Source organism: Pipistrellus hanaki (assembly GCF_964339955.1).
Source record: "Pipistrellus hanaki genome assembly, chromosome: 3".
Lineage (NCBI taxonomy): Eukaryota > Metazoa > Chordata > Mammalia > Chiroptera > Vespertilionidae > Pipistrellus > Pipistrellus hanaki.
Window position 1 is genome coordinate 34,061,668 of NC_140505.1, and position 27,252 is coordinate 34,088,919.

At 37.3% G+C, this 27,252-nt stretch overlaps 1 protein-coding gene across 2 annotated transcripts in view; it reads left to right on the plus strand.

Annotated features, from left to right (window-relative positions):
• The window catches only part of FGF14 (fibroblast growth factor 14), a 549,760-nt gene that overhangs the window by 186,390 nt on the left and 336,118 nt on the right, over positions 1-27,252 (plus strand). The window contains exon 1 of one of the 2 annotated variants that reach the window (XM_084880300.1): positions 26,955-27,079. The exons of the other annotated variant lie outside the window; for it this stretch is intronic. Within the exon in view, the coding sequence (XP_084736426.1) occupies positions 27,019-27,079 (61 nt within the window). The 5' untranslated portion in view covers positions 26,955-27,018. Of the gene's footprint in view, positions 1-26,954; positions 27,080-27,252 lie in introns of those variants that run through there. 2 annotated transcript variants of the gene reach the window in all.

A 27,252-nucleotide genomic window follows, 5' to 3' on the forward strand; every position in this document is an offset into this window, starting at 1 on the left:
GTGTTTTGAATGGAAGAGGTATGATCTGTTGTTTCCATACTTGGGGTCTGAACATGGAGGGTATGCGAGTTAGATTTATTTCTGAAGCATTGGACTACGTGAGTGACTATGACATAGTGTAGGGTGAAACCAACACTTAGGAAATTTAGGGGGGACTGTATGTGGAATGGAGCCAGAGAGGTGAGATATAGGACTTTTGCAGCAATGAGAAAGGGTGACTGAAAAAAAGGCTGGATATTAAGGACTCCTTTCACTCTGAGTAGTTTTGTGACCTGGACAAGTTGGTTTATCTTCCCCAAGTCATAATTGTTCCTGCTTGATTGGTTTGTTTTGAAGATAACTGAAATAGTCCACATAAAGCTAATCTCAACCCCATACCTAGCATTTAGTTAACATTCGTTAACTGTTAGATATGTATTTGTAAAGAAAGAGAGAGGGGGGATATTTATTGTTCTACTTATTTATGCATTCATTGGTTGGTTATTTTATTTATTGTTTAAAGTATTACAAATAGTAGTACATATGTTTTCTTCCCCCCCCCCCCAATTGACCATCCCCCAGTATCCCCTACCCCGGCACATGCCCTTACCCACCTTGTTGATTTTTGTATGTGCCCTGACCATGGGGATCAAACCTGCAACCTTGGCAGATCGGGACAATGCTCTAACTGAGCAACCTGGCCAGAATAAGAGGTGAGATTTTTAAAAGATGACATATTGCATGAGAATGTTTGAATTCCTTCAAGGAACAATGCTCTATCAAACCAAGGCACTAGACTATTTTTATTAATTAGCAACCAATACCTGCCTTCTCTGTGGACAAGATCTATTTTCATTTCTATGGATTATTTCTCCCATGCTGCAATATTAGTGACTCATGAAAAAGATAATAAAACTAAGAACCACCTAAACATCTTACAAATCTTTAGAGATACATCGTAGTAGGATAATAGTCTTTCATGTTTCCTAGCCAGTTCCTTCAGTTGAGATAAAAAGATATTTGTCACTCTTGCAACATTTAGACTTAGGAGAATCATTTTGGCCTTTATGGAGGTGACTTCAAATTAGAAGTTTTGCAAAGAAGTGCTTTCCTTTTGCTCAATGAAATCAACATTTAAGCCCTATGGGAAGGCTGAGGATAACTATTAGGTGTGTAATCGACTGTACGAGGACAATATCAAATAGTAGGGAAGCTCCTCTCATCCAACAGGGTCAGGATTTTAATGATTTTAAATATATATATATTATTGATTTTTTTTTTTTTTACAGAGAGGAAGGGAGAGGAATAGAGAGTAAAAAACATCAATGAGAGAGAACCTCCTGCACACTTGCTACTGGGGATGTGCCCACAACCAAGGTACCTGCCCTTGACCAGAATCGAACCTGGGACCCTTCAGTCCGCAGGCTGACACTCTATCCACTGAGCCAAATCGGTTAGGGAAGGATTTTAATGATTTTTAAAGAACTCACTGTGACAGATTTTCCTCTCAATATTTAAATGACAGTCAATTCCAGGAGCAATATTTTAAAAGTCCAAAAGGATATAGAATTTGTGGGGTGGAGTAGAAATCTCCTCTGGTCTTCAGAGGGAGGAACTGAAATTACCACTCCCAGCTACATTTTCCAGTTCATTCTCCTATGGCTTCCCAAAGGCAATTTGAGGAATAGGCAGCTGCCAATAAAATATAATGTCAGTGAAAGCAGGAAGACTCACATACCTGAAACATCCTCTCTTCCAATTGTTAACAATGATTAGGTCACCCTCTCCAGAAGAAATTCATGTGTTATATTTTGTGTTTATGTTGTAAGCGCAGGAGAAGCAGAGTCTATGCTCAGTAGTGGACTTTTTTTTTTTTTTTTTTCCAGAGTAACCCCCTACGCAACTTAACCAGAGGCCGATTATGGGCTGTCCTCCACCACAGCAATCTGAGCACTCCATTGTTTGGATAGCATTGCCCTGCAGAAAAGGATCTTTTTTCTTTCCTAGATCTTTTTTGCTTGAATTTAAGTTTCTTCACAATTGACTCATTCCCCCCCCCCCCCCCCCCCCCCACCTCGCCTTCCTGCCCTTGCTCCCTCCTGTGAGCTGTTCTAGGTAAAAACAGCAAATGAGTTTAACATTTGCAGCCAGTGGCCGGAGGCCACAAGACCAGGACACTTAACTTAATATGATACGGTTAGCTTTGCTTCAAATTAAAATTGGAACCAGTAAGGTCTTAATTCTCTTGTCTAGACAATTGTCACGGCTGTAAATTACCATCATCGTAGCCACTGAATGATTTATAATGATCTTACCAAAACATTACTTGCCAATCTCATAAACTTTCTGAACATGCTATTTAGTTTATCATAATTAATCTATTAAGAGACAACATATGCATCCTGCTTCCTCTCTCCAAAGTGACATTTGTGGATTCAATTCTTTTCTCATTGTTAATGCTTCACTGTGAACTCACTGCTGATCTAATTCCATTCTCTGTCTGTCTGCAACAAATTTAATCAGAGAAATCATTATCCAAATGTGATGTTCTTCTTTTTGTGTGAGACAGTAGCCTTTGTATATTCTTGGTGCTGTTCCTCTTATTTGATTAACAGCTGTTTACACATATTTTGTTCAGGGTAGGGATGGTAGTATAATGTATAAGCTACTAATAATTGTGTGCAGAATGAATTTAAATGAACTCTTTTCAAACAAGAACTTGAAGAGTTCAGTGGTTAGGAGATATACTTGAACCTAAAGGACTGCATTAAAGTATATAAGCACAGTCTTTAAACCCATCTGAGTAACAAACCAGGCTACTTTAGAAGTAACTAATTATGTAGTTTCTAGAGACCCGGTGCATGAATTTGTGCATGGGTAGGGTCCCATTCAACCTGGGCTGAATGGGACTGTGGGAGATTGGCCGGCCAGGGGAAAGGGCTGCAGGAAGTTGGGTGTGGGAGCGCACTGACCACCCGGGGCAGCTCCTGCATTGAGCATCTGCCCCCTCGTGGTCAATGCACATCATCGTGACTGGTCAACCAGTTTTTCTAACATTCGGTCACTTAGGCTTTTATATAAAGAGAAAAGCTCAGCTAATATCTAAACTGCCCATGCCATGCTTGTGTGTGAATGTGTGGAGGATACAGGAGATTAAGAGAGTAGAGAGGGAGAGCAGATGACAAAAGGCATCAAGAAAACATCTGAAATCCTGGTAACAGGACTTCAGTGCCTCTAGTCATCTGAAAGGAATGTTATTGTCCTTTCTGCCTGAGCAATTCGGGGTCATCCTTTGTGTTGGCCCTCTTCCTTTACTAAAGCTCTCTCCATTGACACTTCTGTTATTAGATGGCTACTATTTGTCCACTTGTCTGTTTGTATCAGGAAAATGTGATCTCAGCAAGGACATTATCCCTGCTGATGGCCAGGAAACCAAAGGATCTGGGATTGAATTCTATTTTTTGCTGCTTTTTTCCCCGTTGGGGTAATTTTCTGCAGGTTTCCTAGTCACCATAAACTTGATTTTCTTTCTGAAAGTCAGGGGTAAAAATAGTATCTGCTTTTTTTAGGATTTTTGTGAAGGTTATCTAATTTTAACTATGATCATTACTATTATTATTTCATATTTATGTTCCTAAAGTCATTATATAACACATTTTTTCCCAACAAAACAAATTACTTATTTTTCTTTTTATCAATCAATCTTTCAGTTCCTCCTAATTTTTTTAGTAATGTATAAATTACATACCATAAAATTCACCCTTTTAAAATAATTCAATTCAATGGCATTTACTATATCCAGAGTTATACAAACATCGTAATTCCATACAATTTTTGTCATTCCAAAAAATAAATCCTTTTGCATTAGCAATCGCTCTTTGTTCCCTTGTTTCCATGCCCCACCCCTCACCCCCCCAAGCCCATGTCAACCATGAATACTACCTTCTGCATTTACCTACAGTGGACATTGCATGTTAATGGAATCATGCAATATGTGATCTTTTCTGTTTGCTTTCTTCCACTTAGCATAATGTTTTCAAGTTCATCTATATTGTAGCATGTATCAGTACTTTGTTTCTTTTATGGCTGAGAAGTTTTGCATTGTATGTATATGCAACATTTTGTTTAGCTATTCTTCAATTGATGGACATTTGAGTTTTTGTATACTTTATTCTTTTAAAAAAATCTTTATTGTTGAGATTATTAAAGATGTCTCTTATTTTTTCTACATTGTCCCCCTCCACCCAGTTCCCACCCAGCCCTAGGCCTTCTCCACCTTATTGTCTGTAGGTAATGCATTTAAGATCTTTGTTTAATTGCTTCGCACCACACCTCTATCCCTTTCCCTCTGAGAATTGTCAGTCTGTTCCATTTCCATGCCTCTGATTCTATTTTATTCACCAGTTTATTCTGCTCATTAGATTTCTTATTCGTTTATTTTGATTTTTAGATTCGGTTGTTGATAGGTATGTATTTGTTCATATTTTTAATATTTTTATTTTTCTTCTTCCTCTTCTTAAAGAATACCCTTCAATACTTCATTAATACTGCTTGGTGGTGATTAACTCCTTTAGGTTTTTCTTGTAGGTGAAACTCTTTATCTGACCTTCCATTCTAAATAATACCTTTGATGAGTAGTGTAATCTTGGTTGTAGGCCCTTGCTTTTCATGGCTTTGAATATTTCTTGCCACTTCCTTCTGGCCTGCAAAGTATTCCATCATATGGCTATAATCTGGCTTTATGAAGCATCCTAATATTGAATACTTGAGAGATATTCAATTTTTCACTGTTGTACTACTCTTCTGTATGTAACTTATTATGGGTACTTTGGCTTATTTTCTTATAACTATCTTATGGTAGTTTGTAAGAAAAAGAGGTCAAAGGATAGAAACATTCTAAATTATTTTGATAAGTATCACCAATTGCTTTTTAGATTCCTACCAATTTATACCAAGTAATTAATGTCTGAATGCATCTAATTCACTTGGCTCTCGTCTGCATTAATATTCTTTATAATTCTTTGTTCATTTGATAGGCAAACATTGTATTTCATTGATTTAATTTGCGTTATTAAAAATATGGACCATTTGTTTTGCTCATATTTACTAGCCATTTTTGTCTCCTTTTGAATACTGTTTAAATCAAGCATGTCAAACTCAAAGGCTGACACTGGCCAAATAAACAAGGTTTACATTTATGTGGACCACAAAAAAACCCAAAAGCTTCAATTTTTATAGAAATATAGGTTTATTTCGATATGCTGAACACAAAGGGCTGAAATAAATGAGTAATTGTTAACATAATAGAACTTAATAAAAATTAATATTTTTTTCTTGAACAGTAACTTACCAGACACTGAATAACTGCACAAATTGATAAGCATAACACAAATAAACCTATTTTTCTTATTCTCTGAAAGCAAAATATTTCCTGTTGCGCACACCAAACAAGTCAGCCCAAGACTAATGACATGGCAACCGGCTGCTAAAATATTCGCTGCTAGTATTAGTGGAGAGAAATGGTGCACCTGTGCATAATGTGCAAAAGGGAAATGAATGCAACACAATTATAGTAATCAGTCATTAGCAAACGTTGTAGTTCATAATCAATAATTATGTATAACAGGATATTGTAATAATTAACTTACAAAAATTTTATTGAAATGTTTCTTATATACCATTATATTGGCTGTGTTGCAAAAATATTCATTGTGGGCTGCATTGTAGCCTGTGGGTCGTGAGTTTGACATGCTTGGTCTAAATCATATTACCTCCTCCATCATCTTTTATCACCATCTACCTCAGAAAAATAGAATTATTTCAATCACAGAGCTTGAGAGCCTAATTGAGCATGATTCAACTCTTCACTATACATAAGAGTCTAGCTGGATATGTAGCCACTCACTTGTAGGCACAAGTGAGTTTAGGGAGTAGACCATGTTTTCATAAGTAATGAATAGCATGTGCCTACATATTCATACCTGTTTTTATTGCTCCTCTCCCCCTTTTTACTTGTTCCCTCTTTCTTCCATGCATTTTCCTCAGTATTTTATTTTCTCCTTAATTTAATATCTTTGGCAGCCTGGTGGTAAACTGGGATTCTAGGCTTGCATGAGGGTGTGAAAATAGAAGTCAATATTTTACCTTTGTTCTAGGTTGTCTTATGTGCCATTCTGCCTTTCCATTACACGTTTTCACCATCCAGGACAGTTCTACCATGTGTGCACATGAGGTGCCTATGCAGATAGCAGGGGCCCCTTTGAGACAGAAACCTAGTTAATGAGAAAGAAGCATTGTCATTATTATTTACATTTACTTTAGCGCCTTCAAAGATGTTCATGGCGGTTAGGTTAGATTTTACTGAACACCTATGCTAAGCCAACTGGGCTCCCGTCTGGTTTCTCAGTCAGTCCTGAAAGCAATGCCATGGATGGCTGTGATCCTTACTTTACCTTTGAATTCCAGAAAACTGTGGCTTTTTGTGTGGGGCCATTTTCTCACTGTCACATAGCTGATAAAAAAAGCGAATTTGAATCTGAGTCTGACTGATGTGAAGTCCACGCGTGGCCTCTCTGCTGTGTTTTCCGAACTGTCTGGTGATGGGTGGGGACATCTGTGCTTGTGCCTGTTCTCTGCTAAAGTGGCACTCGGACCAGTCCACGTGGGGTGGGTTTGTGTGGGATGAGGTGAGGAGGGAGGAAGTAAATGTCAAATGCACCTTCTGTTCTGCCAGCAAACAGTTGAGTTCATTGAGAGGCAGGGGCAGTCTGGGTTTCCTGTTCCCAGCTCATGGTAGGCACCAACAACTATTTGTTATTACTGAATGGAAAAATATTTAATTTGCGTTATTAAAAATATGGACCATTTGTTTTGATGACTTGGACTGACTTGTTTGTTGTGTGCAACAGGAAGTATTTCACTTTCAAAGAACAAGAAAAATAGGTTTATTTGCGTTATGCTTATTAATTTAATAAGTTATAATAAACTAATAAGTTATTCAGTGTCTGGTAAGTTACTGTTCAAGAAAAAAATATTTATTTTTATTAAATTTTCTAAAAAAAGAAATTTTCTTTAACTTATCATCTTCTCTCAAATGAAAGCAGGGTTCACTAGTCTGTAGGGCAGGGACACACTGACAGTGCATATCAACCTTTTCTTAATGACTCAGCCTGTCTTCAGCAATCTATTTATGCTTTCTTCCCATTCTTCAAAATGAGGCTAGCAAGCTCCAAATAATGTGATTAAGATGAGTAACTTTTGAACAGATGATTAATAAGTAAAAATAGTGTTTTATTTAAATTACTGGTTATCTAATTCTAATTTCTGAATTCTGAAGCAATCCTTAGGGGAAAGCATTATGAACAAATTAAAGCTAAGTCTTATTATTCAAAGAGGAAAATATTTATTTCTCAATTTTGCACATTCCTATAAAACACATGGCTTTTATATAGTGTTTGCATCCCACCAGTGCTACAAAATGATATGTGGGCAGAAATAGTGTTATCTATCCATTTCTTTCGGTCAAATGGGTTTGCATGTGTCTCTGGAAGGAGAAGTGAGTACTCTGACCTTTGATGCACATGCTTGCTATGCCAATTGTACTATGGTGGCACATTACAAACTGCGCAAATGAATTTTAAAAAATAACTATAGTTGCCTTGTCCAGTGCTGCTAAATGGTTAGAGCATTGGCCTTTGATTCTGATCAAGGGCATGTACCTGGTTTGCAGGTTCAATCCCTGGCCCTGTCAGTGTATGTGCAGGAGGCAACCAATAGATGTGTCCTCTCACATCAATATTTCTATCTCTTTCTCTCTTTTCTCTCTCTCTCTTTTCCTCTCTACCTCCCCCTCCTTCTTCCCTTCCACTCTCTCTAAAAGTCAATGGAAAAAATATTCATGGGTGAGGATTAACAACAACAAAAGAGTAACTTATATTAACAGAAAATATGTTTTTTTCTAATTCTTTTTAAGGTCTACAGTTATGCGACTCTATACCATAAATGCATATCTCTAATCTGAACTTCAGGACACTATTTATCAAGAAATATTAAACAATGTAAGATCTATATTTTATTTATCTTTAAAGAAATTTGAAACTTGCAAACACTGAAAACTAGGGGTCAGCAAACTTCAAACAGAGCCAGATAGAGAATATTTTAGGCCAAAATGGTAAATCAAAGACATTATGTGGGTACTCACATAACAAGAAAGAACACAAAGTTTCACAAAATTTTATGAAATTCAAATAATAATAATGATGATAATTGAGTAGAATAATTTTTATAATATAATATTATTGTATTAGCTTTCTATTGCAACCATAACAAATTACCAAAAACTTGGTGGCTTAAGCAATTCGAATGTATTATCCTACTGTCTGGACGTCGGAAGTCCAACACAGGTCTCGCTGGGCTTAAACCAAGGTGTTATCAGGGTTGTCTTCCTTCTGGAGGCTCTTCTGTAGATGTTTGCTTGCCTTTTCCAGCCTCTAGAGGTTGGCTGCATTCTGTAGCTCATAGCACACTTATTCCATCTCTAACACCAGCAGCACAGCATGTCTCTAACTCTGCTTCTGTTGTCACATTTTTCTTCTTACCACAGCCTGGAATGGTTTTCCACTCTTAAGGATCCATGTGATTATGTTGGTTCCATCTGATTAATGCATCTTCTCACGCTAGGTCCATGAGTTGGTTTCCTGGGGTTCCTGTAACAAAGTATCACAAATGGGTGGTTGAAAACCGTTATTCTCACAGTACTGGAGGCTAAAATTCCAAAATCAAGTTGTCAGCAGGGCCCTGTTCCCTTTGAGCCTCTACATAGAATCCTTCCTTGCCTCTTCCTAGCATCTGATGGTGACCATCAGTCCTTGGTGTTCCTTGCTTAGTAGCTGCATCATTTCCATATCTGCTTCCGTTATCAGATGGTATTCTCCGTGTGTGTGTGTGTGTGTGTGTGTGTGTGTGTGTGTGTCTTCTATCGTGTCATAAGGGCACCAGTGCTATGGACTAGGTCTTACTCTAATGACCACATCTTAACTTGATTACATCTGAAAAAACCTTATTTCCAAATAAGATCACATTTACAGGTAATGGGGATTAAACTTATCTTTTTCTGGATGTGATTCAACCCATAACAGCCCATTACCTTACTTATATCTGCCAAATCCCGTTTATTTTGTAAAGAAAAATATTCATAGGTTCTGTAATTAGGGCATGGACATTTTGCAAAACCATTATTCTACCTGCCTCACCTAGATAAGAACATGAAAATTATTTTCCTTGGGAAATTACATGTGATTTAATTGGGATTTAAAATTAGTCTTTTGCATCATCAAATTGTAAATTTGGAAAAACTATTCCGAGCTATGAGTCATACAAAAACAGGTAGAGTTGCACTTGGTTAGCAGGCTCTAGTTTGTTCTTACTTTAAACAAAATATTATTTAGACTAAAACCTATGAGAGTATTACTAAAAATACCATTTAGTGTAATTATAAATTTGGTTTTAGAAATATATGAGAAATTCTAGCCCTATACTGGCTGGGATACATATGTGGGAATGATCACATAGAAAAATGGACCTTTTTTAGTAGTTTGAACAAAGTTTCCAAATTTAGGAGGCTTAATATTTATTATTGATTTATTTCAAAAGATGCTAATATCCTGCACCTATGAATACAGTGGTGGGGGCACAGATAGGTTAATAATAGTGATAATAATAATAATAAATATAATAATTACTAAACAAATAACAATACAAGAATAAACTATGTTTCACATACTCACAACTATTAACCTACTTTGTCAACCCTTGTATTTCTCCAGGCTAGTATGTATAATACAAAATTTCATATATTACACACATTCTTCCTAGGCAATTACTAGAAAACAGGATAATGTGATTAGACTGCTCACTTAGGAAAAAGACTACCTAATTCATAAAAGCATGTATATCTTATATAAAATAGCTCATTCATTTGGTGTTCAAAAACTTTAATATTTTAGCAGAATTACAGTATGGAAATGATGGTAAATAATACTAATTAATGTGTATACTGTCAAAGGAAAAACATCAATTTCAAATAGTGTGTTTTCAAAATAAGGAAATTACTTTATCTGTTGACATTTAGCTGGCTAATCCTTGGTTCTGCCTTAGAAATCAATATTATATAACCTTCCTCTCAACGTATTTCCATGAAAATTCTATAATCTTTTGGTAAAAACATATTTTTTATTTGCATTAATAATAAAATGTGGAGGTAGGAAGGTCTGATTTGGATGGGAAATATTAGGTAAATGTATGAAATGATTATATTTATAAATCTAATAAAGGTTAATGTGTGAATATAATTTAGAATCCACATGACAAAGAAATGAACCAATCCCATTCATAAGTCTTTCTGGAGGGAGGAATTATATTTTTCAAAAATTTAGTTTTATATTTGAACTCTTTTAAATTTATTACTTAGCTTTATGAGTTATCACAGAATTGCATGGGTTTAAATCTGTGGTCTCCTATTTCCTAGCAGGTCACATAACCTCTTTAAGACTTGATTTACTTCTCTGTGAAATGGGTATAAAGATAGTATGTGGGCATAAAGTGTTTAAGAGAGTGCCTGGCATGTAATAAACATTGTGTAAGAGCTCTTTGCTTGATTATTATCATTATTAATTGTGGTAGTTTGATAGTAGTCATAGTAGTAGTAGTAGTGTGATGATGGTAGTGATACTAGTACAAGTGCCCGTTATTAATAAACAGATGTGTTAAGAAATGTGGAAGCCGAGGGCTCTTTTAAGATTAGGTAGTCCTCTAATCATTAAGCATATAAGAGGCAGGTTGAGAGACCCTGGCTTATCATAGAAACACCTGACCCAGGACTGAAGGAAGCCTGCTGGAGAGAGGGGAGGCCATCATCAGCACCATTATGGGGATCAGAAGTACGCGGGGTGACAGAGGGGACAGCCACTGGGACTGCACAGATTCTCAAGGCAAACTGGATATTTGTCATGGTATTCCTATTTCTTTACCACTTTCTGTAAACTAGGAGAGAGTGGGAGTTCATGTTACATGCCCTCTGCTCTACTGTTGGACATGTGGCCGCATTATTGCCATAGGCTGCATTACTGAATTTCATTCTTGGGCTACATTTGGGATTTATTCTAGCTTTCCTTTCTTCTCTATTTCTTTTTTAATATCCTTCTCTAACATGGTTTCCTTGGTATTTCTTCCTCATTACTGCTTGTTGTTGACAAAAATATCAAGTCCTCAAGGGATACATAGCTTCATGTTTACAAAAAAGTGAATTAGATAAAATATTTGCATTTGAATTTAAATGATATTGGCCAAGGCACTTTAAAACGGAAGTTTAAAAAATAATTGGTGAGTATTCAGTAGTGATATTGGAGAAACAGGAATTTCATTAGAATTGGTGACTCAAAGTCAGGTTTTAGTAGCCATTGGGGCAATGTTTTACACTCTGGGAGGATTATGATTTGGTTTGCAGAATTTTGGTTCTCCGACCTGACCTTCTGATTCACAAAAGTGTCTCTGTAATCCCCATTGGCAGTTGCTGCCTTTCCCACAGTTCTTACTTGGCTCTCTCATCAACCTAAGCAGAACTGTGGCGTTGGGCTTCGGGCGTTCCAGAAGTCAGGACTCTGTGCTAGAGGGGGGGTGAGTCAGTCAAGATACCAAGGAAGCCAGAGAAGCTGGTCAAGGACACTTTGGCCCTATGTTTTTGCTGGAGATAAAGGTATGATGTTGAGCGATTGCTGATTAGGGATGTCTGTGTGATGTATGTACTGTCAAGGGAGGCACAGGCCGTGAGCTGAGAGACAAGTGCTGGTGTTGTAAGCGATGGACCAGTATCATGGTTTGTGTTATTTTCATATATGCTTATTGGGGATATGATGAAATATTTATCAATTTTCTTTAATAACATATTTAAAGGAGTCTAATAATACCAACTTTCATGTAGAAATTGTTAAATGAATGACATCTTTTTTCTAAGATGCAAGTTTTTTGTTTTTTTAAAATATATTTTATTGATTTTTCACAGAGAGGAAGTGAGAGGGATAGAGAGCTAGAAACGTCGATGAGAGAGAAACATAGACCAGCTGCCCCTTGCACACCCCCTACCGGGGATGTGCCCACAACCAATGTACATGCCCTTGACCGGAATTGAACCTGGAACCTTTCAGTCCTCAGACTGACACTCTATACACTGAGCCACACCGGTTTCAGCAAGTTTCCCCCCCCCATAATTTCTTCTGTCATTTTTGCCTTGACTAGCTCTTGGTGATAGACTCCCCTTTGCATGGATGTGGGTTGTTCACGGACCATAAGGTTCTTGAGAAGTCACTCAAGCAGACATTGAGAATTTTGCATTTTTTCCCTGCAAATAACTTGCTGACAAAACAGGTTAGGATAGATTTGCTGCACAAACATCAGCAGATGCAAAGTTGGAAAGAAGAGGCAATGCAGAAACGGAATGATAGTTCAGAAAAGTCAAGTCCCTGTGGCAAATATTAGCTAGAAAAAGCTGATGACTTTCCTTCAGAAAAAGAATTGAACACTGGGTATTAATTTTTCAGTAAAATGAGGAGCTTGCAGTCTAGAGGATGACAGACACACCAGGAACTTGGAGAAAGGACACTGGGACTGAAGCCATTTGGCATCATTCAATGTCCTATCAGACAGGGCAGGGCTTTCTGAGGGAGCCGGCTATGTAGACTCAAGGTCTCACTATGTTCTCTATACTGTCAGCGAATGGACCGTGCATTCATTTTATGGAAAATTTGAATCTTTCAGATTAGTTTGTTTTATTATTGAACTCTAGGCTCCATAAAGACATATTTCCCACTGGACCACACCCCTTAGTAAGAACCAATGGGCATGCTTTGGATTTGGGCTAAGTAGACCCAAGTACCTGTACACACTTCACCATGCAATCATTCTCTCATCAACTCAGTTATTGTAACATTGTTGTTCTTATGAAGCAGAAGAGGCCCTTCTCACAGCTGACTCTTCCTTTGTTAAGGCTGAAGCACAAATAGCACATGATAAGCGCTGATTTAAAAATAAGGGGACAATTAATACATCATAGATTTGTGCAAGTATTTTAAAAAAACCCATGCTCACATTGCCTCAAATATTATGTTTTTATTCCCAATTTATGCTTTATTTTGAGTTGTAGGATGCTCTGAATTAAGGAGATTCAAGTTGATAAAATACTGTCCAGGGTCCATGTATGGCTGATCTGCCCTTGTTGGGCTGTTCTGGTACTTCACGGCCAGCAGAAGATGTTTGATTTCTGTGACTACCTGTTGGTAAACATGTGAAGTATGTGCCAGGTCACTGACATAACAAAGACTAAGAAACTTGCCTGATGGTACTTCCAGATTATGTGCTAGGTCACTTAGATGTGCCTCTCTAATTCTGCTATGCATTTGCAAGATGGTCTCTAGTTCCAGGCAAAAAGTATAAGTGTATTGGTGGAGAAAATGTCTATTTTGTGTGAACAAATAAGGGTCTGTCAGACTGACACTCTTCAGTGAAGGCTAAACACATTGAGAGAGGTGTGAAGAGATGCTGAGCAAGTAGGGCTGCCACCACAGAGCGTCCTTAAGACATGAGGTGGTTCAAGGGCAGAGAGAGTGTCAGGAAGACTAAACAAGAGAATAGTTTTTCAGAATGACTGAAAATTATTAAAATTTTCAGAATGACCAAAATTCTCCAGCTGATTCAGACTCAGGTACCAAGGGAGTGTGAATCTGTTACTACGTTACTGGACTAGACACGACACTACCTTAAACTCTCCTGCTTTTCTTTATCAAAATGTTCCAATATTCTCTCTTACAATATAACCTTCCTATTATTGTGTCCACCCTACCCCAACCTCCCACAGCCTTCCAAGGGTCTATAATCATGGGCATCCTGATGAAAACAGTATTGAAAGAATATCATTCCTAACTAGGCTGGGGAGAGGCTAGGTTATTTGAGTAGAACAGATGTATAAGAATTGACTCAATATTTACATTTTCCCCCTGAAATTAGATATAATTATTTTTTCATAATGTTTTAGAAACACAAGTTTAAGTGAAAAAGGTAAATATTTAGTGATAATTCTTTGTAAAAGTTATTTTGAAGTCTTTTAAAATATGCAGTATAGCAAAAATTAAAAAAGCAGAATAGAAAATTGAGTTTGTGTTTTTATTTACCATAGAGTAATTAGAAGGTTGACAATGTCTAGTTATCAATATATGGTGATATATTGTGGTACTTTTTAAGACCATCATTAAAATGTTTCACTAATTGGCAACACAAATCATTTTCAATATGAATATTTTTTAAAATTCAGCAATTCATAAATAGTTTCAGAATAAAATAAGCAACTTTTGCAAAACTACTTGTTGCTAAAATTATTTTATTCATTTTATACAAATAGTTACATATTTTTCAGCAAGATTAAACTGAGAAATGAAAGATATTAAGGTTTGCCATTTTAATATTCTGCTTATGCGAATGCTAAAAATGAAGGTTAGACTTTTGGTATCTCCCTGGAAATATTTTTCAAATAAGGAAAAATTAACTTGAAGTAAGAAAATTTCCTTTATTCCTACCTGAAGATTCCAATATTAAAATCTATGTTATTATTTGTCATTTCTGACGAATTTAAGTGGTTAATTGCCTGGTTTCTTGAAGACACTATTAGCAGATCTCTTTCTAGAATGCTTCACCATGCAATTAATTATCCATTCATTAACTCAATCATTGTTCCATTGCTGTTCTTGGGAAGTAGTGTCTTAAAGTTAACTTTGCCTCTTTTAAGACAGCTACTGGGATAGTAAGTGGAAAACACTGATCTGAAATACATTACATCTTCGTGCAAATATTTTTAAAAATGCCCATGTCCACATTGCTTCAAATATATCCTCAGTTTATGCTTACTTTTGAAATATAACTTGCTGTAAATTGATATCATCCTATAGTTTTATTTTTTACTAAAATATCTTTAAGAAAAATAATTATTTGTTAAAATTCTTGATGCATTTGAAGTTTTTCATTGTTAATGTTTTCTTTATTTCAATCACCATTGATCTCCCCTATACCCTTGCCCCCACTCCCTGCAGTCACAAAACTGTTGTCCATACCCATGAGTTCTCTTTCTTTTTTATTTTTTGCTCAATCCCTCCACATCTCCAGCAGTTGCCCCCGCCCCCAAACCTACACAGCTGTCAACCTGCTCTTTATGTATGAATCTGTCTTTATTTTGGTTGTTAGTTCAGTTTGTTCATTTGTATTGATTTCAATAATTTTTCTTTTTGTAATTCCCTATGCTCTGTGAGTTATTCACATGAAACCTTTTTCAACAGAAGTGGTTTAAAATGTAGATGCAGATAATCCAGAAGTTAGACTAGAACAAGTATTATAAGATGCAGATGTGCAATGGCTATGAAGAGCTTGGAAGAGTAACAATCCATACTTCCTGCCATTCCAAAAGGCTGCCCTTGGGTTTCCATGATGTGGAAGAATATAACACCAAGAAGTTGAATGTCACTGAAAGGTCTTTGTTTTATTTTTCAAACAATTGCTAAGGAACTTCTTGGTCCACCTATAGTTTAATGATAGCAGAGACTGCCTTGTGTTCTTGGTCTTTTACTGAACTGATTATGAAATAAATATTGTGATAGAAGATATATTTAGAAAATTCATACTGTGCTTCTTCTGCTGATTTGTCTGTGAGTGGCTTTATTCTCAAGTTAGACCTTGACCGCCATTTGCTTAGGTAGAGGGCACAAATGGCAGCATTGCTATAATAAAATGAAAGGGAGGGGACAAAAACAACAATGGGAAGAAGAAGAAAAACAATGAGCCAGTATTTCTTATAATAGGATTTTTGTTTCCTCATCAAGGTAATAGTCATGAAACCCAGGGTTTATCAAAAAAGTAAACTCTGATCTAAATATCCTTACCTCTTCTTTTAACTATCCAGGAGCCAACTATATCATAGAGTATTAAGGAATGCTCTGTGATAGAGGAGGATATGCCAAAGAAGGGGTAGTGGCAAGCCCTAGCCTGCTTCCGGCCCAGCCCACTGTTATAGGAGAAATGGGGACAAGGATTTTGCCCCTCCATAACTTTATGACATTGCATCAGCCACACACCCGCAGGGACATTTAGGTTCTATAGCTGTGCTGTTCTATTTAGCAGTCAATAGCCACATGTGGCCTAACACACTTAAATTAAAATTAGAATCCACTCCTCAGTCTCACTAGCCACACTTCATGAGCTCAATAGCCACATTGAGGCTAATGGTTATGGTGTTGTATGATGCACGTCTGGAACGTATCCATCATTGCAGAGTTCTACTGGACATCGCCCCTCTGTGGCTTCCACAGTGAAGCTGAGCATCTGAGAGGACTTCCTCTTCTTGGCTGGCATAAAGTGTAAACCATTAGGTTACTTTTTATAAAGGCTTTCAAAGCAGGGTTAAATAAGTTAATAGGAAGCCAGAAAACTATATTTATTTTAACTATATACAAACAAGAAAGTTGTTTATATTAAAAAATAAATATTTTAAAATATATTTTATATATAATTTATTTTAACTACACATATTTAAAAATACATATACTTAATCTGCATGTTTCATTTTACTAGTAATTATATATACATTTTATTTGCAAATCTGTGCGCAGCAGTGTGAATTTGCAAATTTGGTAATTAAACTTTAAAGAATTGAATTATTTCTTTTCCCTGCAAAGGAGCTTTTGTTATTACTTTTGCTTTCTGGAATGTCTAATGGAGTGGTGCTTAATGAGGAGTGCTCTCCTTTTATAACTTCCCATTTGGGATTTATTATTTCCTTTGCACTGGTTCAGTTAAGAAACACATGTAAAACTTGGTCTGATGATCTGGTCCAAGTTTTCTCCTCAGGGGCCTGAGCGAAACTAGCAGCCAGACCAAGGACAGGTGTCTCAGGACAGGTGTCCCCCGGTGACCAAGTGTTGGGTACAAGGGGCGATTGGGAGACTGGAAACAGAGTAGGAAGGGAGAGCTGTTGGACTGAAGATATCAGGAAAATACTGTGAAGCAAAATGAGAACAAAGAAGCTCCACAAATGGGGTTGAGAAAGAGCCAAGCTGTGATGAGAGCAGGCTTGCTGGCTTAGATGCATTACTTGTGTAATGTAGTTGCCTGAAGATTACACATCTTCCTTAAATCCAAAGATAGGACCTGGAATGAATGAGAGAGTAGTATTTTCAGTCTCAGAGATGTAAGAGAGTAAACTGTGAGTATGTATTTTTTCTCCTCTCTGCGTTGTTCAAGGTAGAACTGAGCATCTAACTGACTTTGAATCTCTGTTATTCTCTTAACTACTGGTATATGCTAGTAGCTTAAGCTCAAGGATCAGAGCATACACTTCTCTGGATCCTTAGCATAGAGTAAATCTTTCTTGTGTGTTGTTGACTCCAACTGTCCAGGAAGGGAGTAGACATTTGTCCAGGGTTACCCTCTCCTGGGAACTGCCTCCATTTCTCTCCAATGGCTCTCTGACATGTATTCACTGGATTTGGTTGAATCCAGTTCATCTTGTTCATCTTGAATCCTCCCTTTGTTCATCTTGAATCCTCCTTACCATGGCCGTGCTGTGGAGAGCAAGAGTCTGTCCTAAGCAAATATGTGATGTTGTTGATGCCCTCAGTCATTGTCAGAAGTGAAAGGAGGGTATCCTGACAGCTGTGGGTCTGAGGGAAAATTTTATCTTTATTGTTGAAAATATTACAGATGTCCCCCTTTTAATCACCCGTTGACCTACTCCACTCAATGTATTTTAAAGAAGTGATATTTGTGTCTATGGTTTATTGGAATGTCAAAATAAAGAACTTATTTATTATCGTGGCATGTGCATTGCATTCGTACAACTTTCTAAAAGTACTTTTCAGTTCCTATAGACTGTTTTGCTACATTAATCAAAGAGTAGCTGTACTTTAAAACCTACCATTTAGCCCAAAACTTTTTGGCTCAGTGTATAGAGTGTCCGCCTGCGGACTCAAGGGTCCCAGGTTCTGTTATTCCGGTAAAGGGCATGTGCCTTGGTTGTGGGCACATACCCAGTAGGGGGTGTGTAGGAGGCAGCTGATTAATGTTTCTCTCTCATCAATGTTTCTAACTCTCTATCCCTCTCTCTAAAAAATCAATAAAAATATATATAAAAAAAAAACAACCCACCATTTAGTCCCAAGAAAAGGATTGCTGTAATTGCATTGATGTTATATTACCCTCACACTTTGGAGGGCTTATCAAATATATGCTCATTCTTTCTACAAGTAGTAAAATGAAAGCAGTTGCTGGTTCTCTTTTACATTATCCCGCCCCCCCCCCCCCCACACTTCAATAATGAAGGCAGAAGCTTTTTCCAATGAAAGCAAATATATCTCATTTCCCATGTTTTCTGTCACTGATCTGGGTTATCTTAGTGCAGCAGTTGGGTGGTAGCTATTCATTGTTCAGTTTGATTTTCAGTTATGAATGTTTCCACTGCCACATTAAACGCTTTGATTTTGCACAAGTTCCTTTGGGTGCAGTATAATTCTCATAGGAGAGAATAGCATTGATTTTTAGAGCTGAAGCCTCTAATTCCACAAAAGGAAAAATAGTATGCTGTGGAAAATTGGGTCACATAAAAAAAGGACAAAACACACACCTTATCTTTACTCAGAGCATAGCCAAGCTGTGTCAAAATTAGCAATCATGTCAAAGGTAAGGACATGTGAATGGCAGTTCCCTGAGAATTGTGATTGAAGGTGAAGTGGACCAGCTTAACCTTTATTGCATGTGCTAATAGCTGAGTAAGAGGTCAGTGTAGTTTATATCATAAAGTGTCAGCTTCTGTACCCTTGAAAATGTGGTACATATAACTGAAATCTTCTTGTGAAATAAGGATAGGTAATTGCTTTCTAAGAATGGTATACACGAGACCCTTAGCTTTTGGGGAATTAAATTGACTATCATGCATTGTGAATGTGATTTCAATGTCCCATGACATATGGTAAATTATATTATTGTTGTGACCCAAATTTGAATCTTGAGTATCTCCAGCGTGGTACATAGTCTCTTAGTTGTAAATGACTACCATGCATCATCTTCTTGATTTGCTTTACTGTTTTGCCACACTAGTTGTTGTAAATCTCCTTAGTAACTAAAATCCATATTTTACTTCTTGGGGCAAAAAAAGCAGTAGTAGTAGATTTCTAGAATGTAGTTTGAGTAGGCATGTCAGGAAATTTAGTTATGGGTGGCTTTTAAAAAACATATATACCTCATTTAATAAATATTGATTAATTAATATTGCAATCATGGGCAACAATACTATAACTAGCGATTTTCACCCCATGTGCTGTGGCAGGCACACTGGTATTCTGTAAGAATTTTAAAAACAGGCAATACCTTGACTATTTAGTTAGGGACACTGACCCCTTTTCTCTTTGATTGTCAAATTTTTAAAAAATGACAACAACCAGCACAACAGTAGCTGTCCAGCGTAAATGAATCAAAAGTACACCTATTTTTTTCAGATCAACAAAAATATAGATGTTTTTGGTGTGCTGCAGAATTTTAGTAATTAGTTTCTGTGTGCCATGAGATGAAAAAGCTTGAAAATTGCTGCTATAACTTACACTTGAATCAAGCTTATCTAACACAGCTATTTTCTCTGAAAGGTACATTACAGCTTCCTCTCACTTAGGAGCACTAGACAGCACTTCAGAACTGCACTTGGGGGCCATTTGCAACAGTGAATCACCAACAAAAGAACAAAAATGCAGAAGCATGAGGCCACATAGACCACAGAAAGGACAGTTGTTCACAATATGAACTGAAACAATAAATTGGAGTTGAATCTCAGCTGGGAATGTGCACAGCCACTGGTGGACTTATTTTTCTCCAGTCTGCACATGTCTCCCAGTGACCATGAAAGTGTAGTAAGTATTGATATTGAGGGTTACAAATAATTTTAGTGAGTTAGTAAATCAGCAAATACAGAATTGGCAAATAATAAGACTAGCTGTATTCCTTTGTTTTTATTCTTACCCTCACATTTTGTTCTAGGTCCTGGTTATTATTCAGTTCTAGGTTGCTGCAAAAATCCCTCACTGTGTGTTCTCTCTCTCTCTCTCTCTCTCTCTCTCTCTCTCTCTCTCTCTCTCTCTCTCTCTCTCTCTCTCTCTCCCCTTTCTCCAGCCTTGTCTCCTATATATCCTCCCATCTTGCTACTCTTTCAATTATTTTATATTGTCCCTACCCTTTTCAAATTTTAAACTTTTGAAGTTAAACATTACCCTGGCATTCAAGGACTCTCTAGTTCTGTGTTTTTCTCATTTTATAACTCCCTTCTCTTAGGCCAGGAATGTCCAATAGAACTTTCAGTGATGATGGATATACTGTGTCGGCAGGCACTAGCAACATGTGACTACAAAGTGCTTGAATCATGGCTAGTGCAACTGAGGAAATGTTAAAGTATTATAGCTGGTCTCTAGCACCAGCCAACATATTGGACAGAACCAATATCAATTATTATCAATTGTTAGGAATGGTCTTCTATCCCAAAGATGATTTATAAATTTTCTTTTTCTTGCCTTTGACCACATAACTTCACCCTCATCCTGGTCCCCATCCTGATGTTTATTGGCTGCTCTCTTCATTTTTTCCTATTCACATTCCACCGTGAGGAAAACCAACCACTCATGACCCACCCCATCCTGGTGGAAGGGATTTCTGAATTCCCAAAGATATTGTTCTGTTTAAAGTCAATTCTTTCTACCATGATTGTAGACTCTTTAAAATTGAAAATGTATTGGCAGTAAACACAGTATCTAACATTCAAGTACATTTCCAATAAATATTTATTGATCAGTTGTGAGCCGTGCTTTGCAAGACATAAGTATATGAGAAATAAAATGTCTGCTGTTTGGGAGTTGAAGAGCCAGGCTAGGCTAGGAACAAAGCTCAGCAGCATACAGAGACAGAGGCTTACTTCTTATCCATTCTCTGTACTCCTGTGACCTGGCCATGGCTCCATCCAGGGCCTCGGCTGCTGATCAGTCTCTTGAAATATCTGCCTGTGAGCGACAACATCTTATTGTCCAAAGCAAATCATCTGCCTTCTACTGAGGTCAACAGGGAGGAAACATACATTTTTCTGCATGGGGGACATCAGATGTTTGCTAGGCTTCCACCATTTCCCCAGTCTCCCTGGACTAGCTTCATTAACCCATCTGCCTTTCTCCCTGCTGTAGCCTATCGTTTAGGTAGCCTCCAGAGTGTTTTCTGGGGCACAAATAGGATCATGTCCTCACCCTATGCAAAGGCCTTGGAAAGCTCCCCATTTTGTATTTGAAAATCCTAAACTCCTAAGCCTAGTGTTTGTCAACTTTCACTATCAAGCCGTGTCTTGGTCATGTTCCCACTGTACACCCTATGATTTTTTTTTTGCCCCAAATCTCGTCCTTGGAACCAGCCAGTCACCTACTAGAGTACTTATCCCTGGTAGCCACCCTGCAGAGAGCTAGTCCAAAAGTACCTCTGACAATTATGGTTAGAAACCCTGCAGAGAGATTTGTCCCCCCACTGGTGCTTCCATAAGATGCAGTACACACTTCCTGTCAGGTAGCATTTCTTAAACTGGTAGTATTCATGCGTTTACATAGTTGTTCTCCCACTTGCTCTAAAGTCCCTCAGTCACAGAGCCTTGACACTATTCATTTTTATTAGTGTGGTGCTCAGAATGGTGTCTTCACAGCAGATGCGTAGTACAGCCTTCCTCTAAGAAAGGTAAATAGCAAAATTCCTTATCTGGCTCTCGGTTTTCGAGGATAATTGATAAAGTTAAAGCAGAATGGGTATAATACACATAAACTACCCAGCATGCTCTTGATGGTCATCACAGATAGCATTTAATTGTAAAAGGTTATTTGAGTCATTAGGCAGAAAAACATTTAAAAGTATTTACATTATTCGGAGTTTTGGCTGTGTGTTTGGTGAGCTTTTTAAAAAAAAGAAATAAAATGTTTCATTTATTCATTTATTCTATCCCTCCATAGAAATTGTAGCTATTGCTTCCCAGATAATTACTCCCTATTATTTCCATTTTAAATCAAGCTTCACTCTCAATTAACACATAATGAAGTCTCATGTTACATTTGGAGATGCCAGAAACTTTATTGGTTATAGTCCAAGCTCATGGCACCTGCCCAGTATTGCATGAAATATAACTAATACTTGATAGACTCTCTGTGATAATTGTGATAATTTCAATGATGCAAAAGTGCTCATTCATAAGATTAGATATTAGTCTCTCTCTTCTTGGATTTCATATAAAAGAATGGATTTTTAAATATAATGTTCATTTATATTAATTGTTTTGGAAATTTGCTTTCTGGGCTTCATAATGCCAAAGACCAGAATAGCTTATGGCTGCTTTCACCAAAAATCTGTTTTTCTAAAAGACTTTTCTTCAATTGCTTTCCAGTAAATGTATTTTTGTGATCCATTCTTACAATGTATTGCAAAATGCCCCAAATAGCAGGCATTGTTCGCCTCTGACCAAGAGATTTTGTGCTTGCTGAAACTGGAATTGCTATTTTAAACAACACTGTTTGAATAGCTAAAATGTGCTATTAACTAGCTTTTGCTTAGCTCCTAGTTATGAAGCCTGAAACTGATTCTAGTCCCCTCTCTCAGTATCTCTTATAAGCTAAGATATCACATTCTTAAAACTTCCTGTAACTAAATATCTTAGATGTAGTGGATTGTCCTTGTTTCATTTTGCTTTTGCATTTAGATTCTAAGTTATAGATGGTATTAAAATATCAGAAATGCTCTTAGCCTGGCCTGAATGGCTCGATTGTTTGAGCATCACCCTGTGCACTGAAAGGTTGCCATTTTGATTTATGGTCAGGACATATACCTGGGTTGTGGGTTCAGTCCCTGGTTGGGGCATGTACAGAAGGCAACCAATCAGTGTTTCTGATATTGATGCTTTTCTATCTCTCTCCCCCTTCCTTCCTTCCTTCCTTCCTTCCTTCCTTCCTTCCTTCCTTCCTTCCTTCCTTCCTCTCTCTCTCTCTCTCTCTCTCTCTCTCTCTCTCTCTCTCTCTCTCTCTCTCTCTCTCTCCATATATATATATATAATATATATTATATAATATATATTATATATATATATATATTTTTTTTTTTAAATAATTGCTCTTAGAAATGTTTCTTGTACCACAACAATTTACCTTTAGGATGAAGGAATGATGCAAGATTATGCTTTTTCTTGATAAGATAATAAAAATCAATGTCCAGAGTGAGCAATATCATTCACTCATTCATTCATTTCCCTGCTAACTATCCTGTGGTGAACTTGGTGGTATGGCACTTAGCTGAACTTGAGCATCTTGCTATGACTGTATCTAGGGGATGTCCTGGGAGAAGAGATTATAGCATCAAGGAAGAGTGCGTGAACCATATGTGGCAAGATCTGAAGAAGAGTGGAGGATACTGGGAGGCACTAGGACTCCCACATCAGGGAACAGTACATGGGAGCCTCTCAGGGGACCTTGCACATGTGTTTCCCTTGATTGCCTGCAAGAACTGATAAGGAGAAAAATAAATATGTACCTATTCCTCCTTCCCTTCTTGTAGCTCAAGTTTTGGAGCCTAGAAGAGTGATGAGGAAGTGGGTGTTCCATTCTGTGCAGGCAGAAGGAAAGCTTTGATTGGAGATGAGACTAAAGTTTTAAAATGGCATGGACTAAATTTTAATGACCAAAGTGTATACCTCATATGAAAGGAGGATTTGACATAGGTTGCTTTTAGGAGTGTTGATGAAGAAAATATAAAATCTTTTGAGAGATGAGACAGTTCAATAAACTGGTGACAACTGGTAGTTTTCTTAGTGTCTGATAGAGAAAAACTTTTAATTGTAAGATTTCTCACACTACAAATTTGAAAAAGGAAATGAAGCCTTAATAGAAATTCAGCCAATACAGAGCAGTTGGCACTTAATTAATCAAATGTGTATTAAATTCTGCTGTAGGTCAGGTACCAGGCAGGGTGCTTGGTGTACAAAGATAAATAAGTTAAAATTTCATAAAGCAATAATATATCAGTATGCTAAAATATGATGGCTTCTGTAAGAGAGAAATGAAAAATGAGCTATATATTTGATTTTATTGTTGATATGTCTTCTGAAAATATAAAATTTCATTTATTTCATTTTAAGCTTGGTTTTCTGAGAACCCATTCAAGAATAATGGAGGAGAGTTGTAATTTTCTTTTGGGAACTTTTTAAACTATAATTACTGAGGAATCATATCAGCCATCACTCAGTTCTGTACTCTGCACTGACGCTCTGTTCTTCCTGCTACCCCTTCTCCCCATTTGGAGAAATCCTTTGAGGCCCAGCTAAAATGCCAACACCATGAAGTTTTCCTTGACAATGTTACATTCAATTCATGCCTTTTTTATGCCTTGATAATATTTGTTTTTTTAATCACAAATTATTACATTTACCATATTCTATTCCATATTATGGCTAGTTTTTCATACGTTCATATGGAAACTTATGTATGAACTCCATGAATTTTGTACATAATGGGAAATAATACAATTTTGATTGAAATTAAATAATTTATAGTTATTTTCCAATCTACTAACTCTGATTCACAATATAAAAATTATAAATCAATCTGTAGAGTCTCCAAAGCAATATTAGAATTCTTGAAATGGAGCCACTATCTGATCTCAGATTTAACTATCTACACTAATAAAAGAGAAAAATGCTAATTGGCCATACCTTCCTACACCCACAGCCAGTCAGAGCAAGTATGCAAATTAACCCAACAAAGGTGGCAGTTAATTTTCATATGCTGAGAGAGGGAGGAGTGAAGACTGAAGATAGCATAGAAGGAAGAGGGAAGGAAAGTAAGGTGGCTGCAGGAGGGAAAGCACTGGCGGGCTGGCGGCTGTGGTGGGCAGCGGAAAAGTGTGGGGTGGCAGTGGAAGGGAAAGCATGGGGCAGCGGTTGCAAGGAGCGCGGGCGGGAGAGGTGGCGGTGGTGGGAGGGAAGCCCGCTGGAAACCCTATTCTTGCAGGAATCTTCCTGCAATGGGCCTCTAGTTAATAATAAGAATCACATTCTTGTTATTCTTCATGGAAACCATATAATGCAAGAGCTAAAAGCAGGATGTATAGGTCAGACAAGTCCCACCTTTAACTGTTATCTCTTTAAACATAAGTTTTATTTCCTCGGAGCTAGAACAGGTAGAAGAACAATGCCTACCTCAAAGCATTTTTCTGAGGATTAAATAAGGCTATGTTTATAAATTTTTAACTCAGTACCTGGACCTAGCAAGAAGTTATTAAGCATTAGTTGTTATAGTTCCTTGTAAGATTATTTATGATCTTTCTTCTTCCTCATTCTCTGAGATTAGATGAATTTCTAACTAACGGGAAGAGAAATCTGTTATTTTGTGTGTTTTGGTGTACAAAGTTTTATTAATGCCCCTTCTCCCCCACCACCTTCTCAGTATCCCCAGTGGGAAGAAAAATGGAAGCCATTACAAGATTGAAAATCCTAATCTACATAGTGGTAAATTTGTTCTCTTAAAAGAGTATCAGATATACCTACTGTTCTATTTGAATACACAAGTTTCACTTAAACTTTAGGCCACTTTTGGAGTTGGCTAATGGTTGAAATATTGTGGTATGTGTTTAACTCCTTAGAATAGAATTTGTCATCCAGAAAATAAGTAGAACATTGTAGAATATGATCTCTTAGCTGAAATATATTACTAGTCAAACTTCTTATCAAAATGGAGATAATTAACATTGACATCACACACTCTATCTTCGTTACTCCATACAAAGCCTGTCAAATAAGCAGTACTGATATGATTAATCACTGTACTGTATATGAAAAAATAAATATGAAAGAAGTTAGTAATTTGCCCAAGGGCATGCAAGAAGCATAAGGCAGATTTGGGCATATAATCAGATTTAATGACCCAAGCACCAAGTTTCTTCTATTTCTGTAATGTGTTATTATTGTGGAGATCAATTGACAACATGCTTGCCCCCACCCCCTGAGAAAAACAGATACGTATGTCAGGGAGAATTTACAGTTAAAATTCTAGTTCTTTTTCATTCTCTTTTCACAGAGCAGCACTACTTGGCAGTTCTCTTTTCTACACTGTTCTTTGTCTCTCCTCCAGCCTCTCTCAAAATTTGAGAAAATGTCAGGTCAGGCATATTTTGAAAAGCTTTAGTTAATCACTTCATTATATAGGAGAGCTTCAGGTTAATGCACCTAGAAGAAAGGAGAGCATGGACCTCTTTGCTCACAGCAAGTCCCTCTGAAGCTGATATTAGCAAGGACCTGGGACTGCAGTGGTGCAGGTGTAGGAGGGAGAGTGAAGTCACAGAGAAAGTCAAAAGGTGGTTTCCCAAGCAGCCAAAAACAGACCTCTCCAACAGCCCCCTCACATCTTTTAAAATTAAATGTTCAGCAGAACTTGAAGCATTAGTAGATTAACTTGTCAATACATTTTCCACATCACTGCATAAAGCTAAGCTCTAAGAATGAAGTGCACTGTTTAGGTATTTTTTTTTAACCTACTAAAACAATTATAGGTGAAAGCAGAACATGGCATAACTCTGCAAAGCTCTATTTTGGAACTGAGGTTTTAGCTATTCATAGGCGAATGGTTGAAATATTGTGGTATATGTTTGTGGAATATTTTTAGCTTTAAAAAATTCCCTGGCACCAGTGTTATGGTCTGAATTGCATTTCTCCAGAATTTATGTGTTGCATTCCTAAACCCTGGTGCTTCAGGGTGTGACTGTGTTTGGAGGAAAGTTCCTTAAAGAGCAGATTAAGTCAAAATGAGGCAAGCAGGGCAGGTTCTAATGCAGTATGACTGCTGTCCTTAGTAAGAGCAGATTAGGACACCTCCACACAGAGGGGAGATAGCATGAGGGCACAGGGAGAAGATGACCCACTCCAAGCTTCAGAAGAATCACACCTTGATCTTGGACTTTCAGCCTCTTGATTGTAAGAAAATTAACTTCTGCTGTTTATGCCTGTGGTACTTTGTTATGGCAGCTCTAGCAAACTGAGACAAGTAGTGTCCAGAGCCTTGGCCATGGTGTTTAGGAGCTTGGCCACATTTTAAAGTTCCAATGTAGTCATGTAAGGTTGTCAGCAGTAACACCAAACTAGCTTTG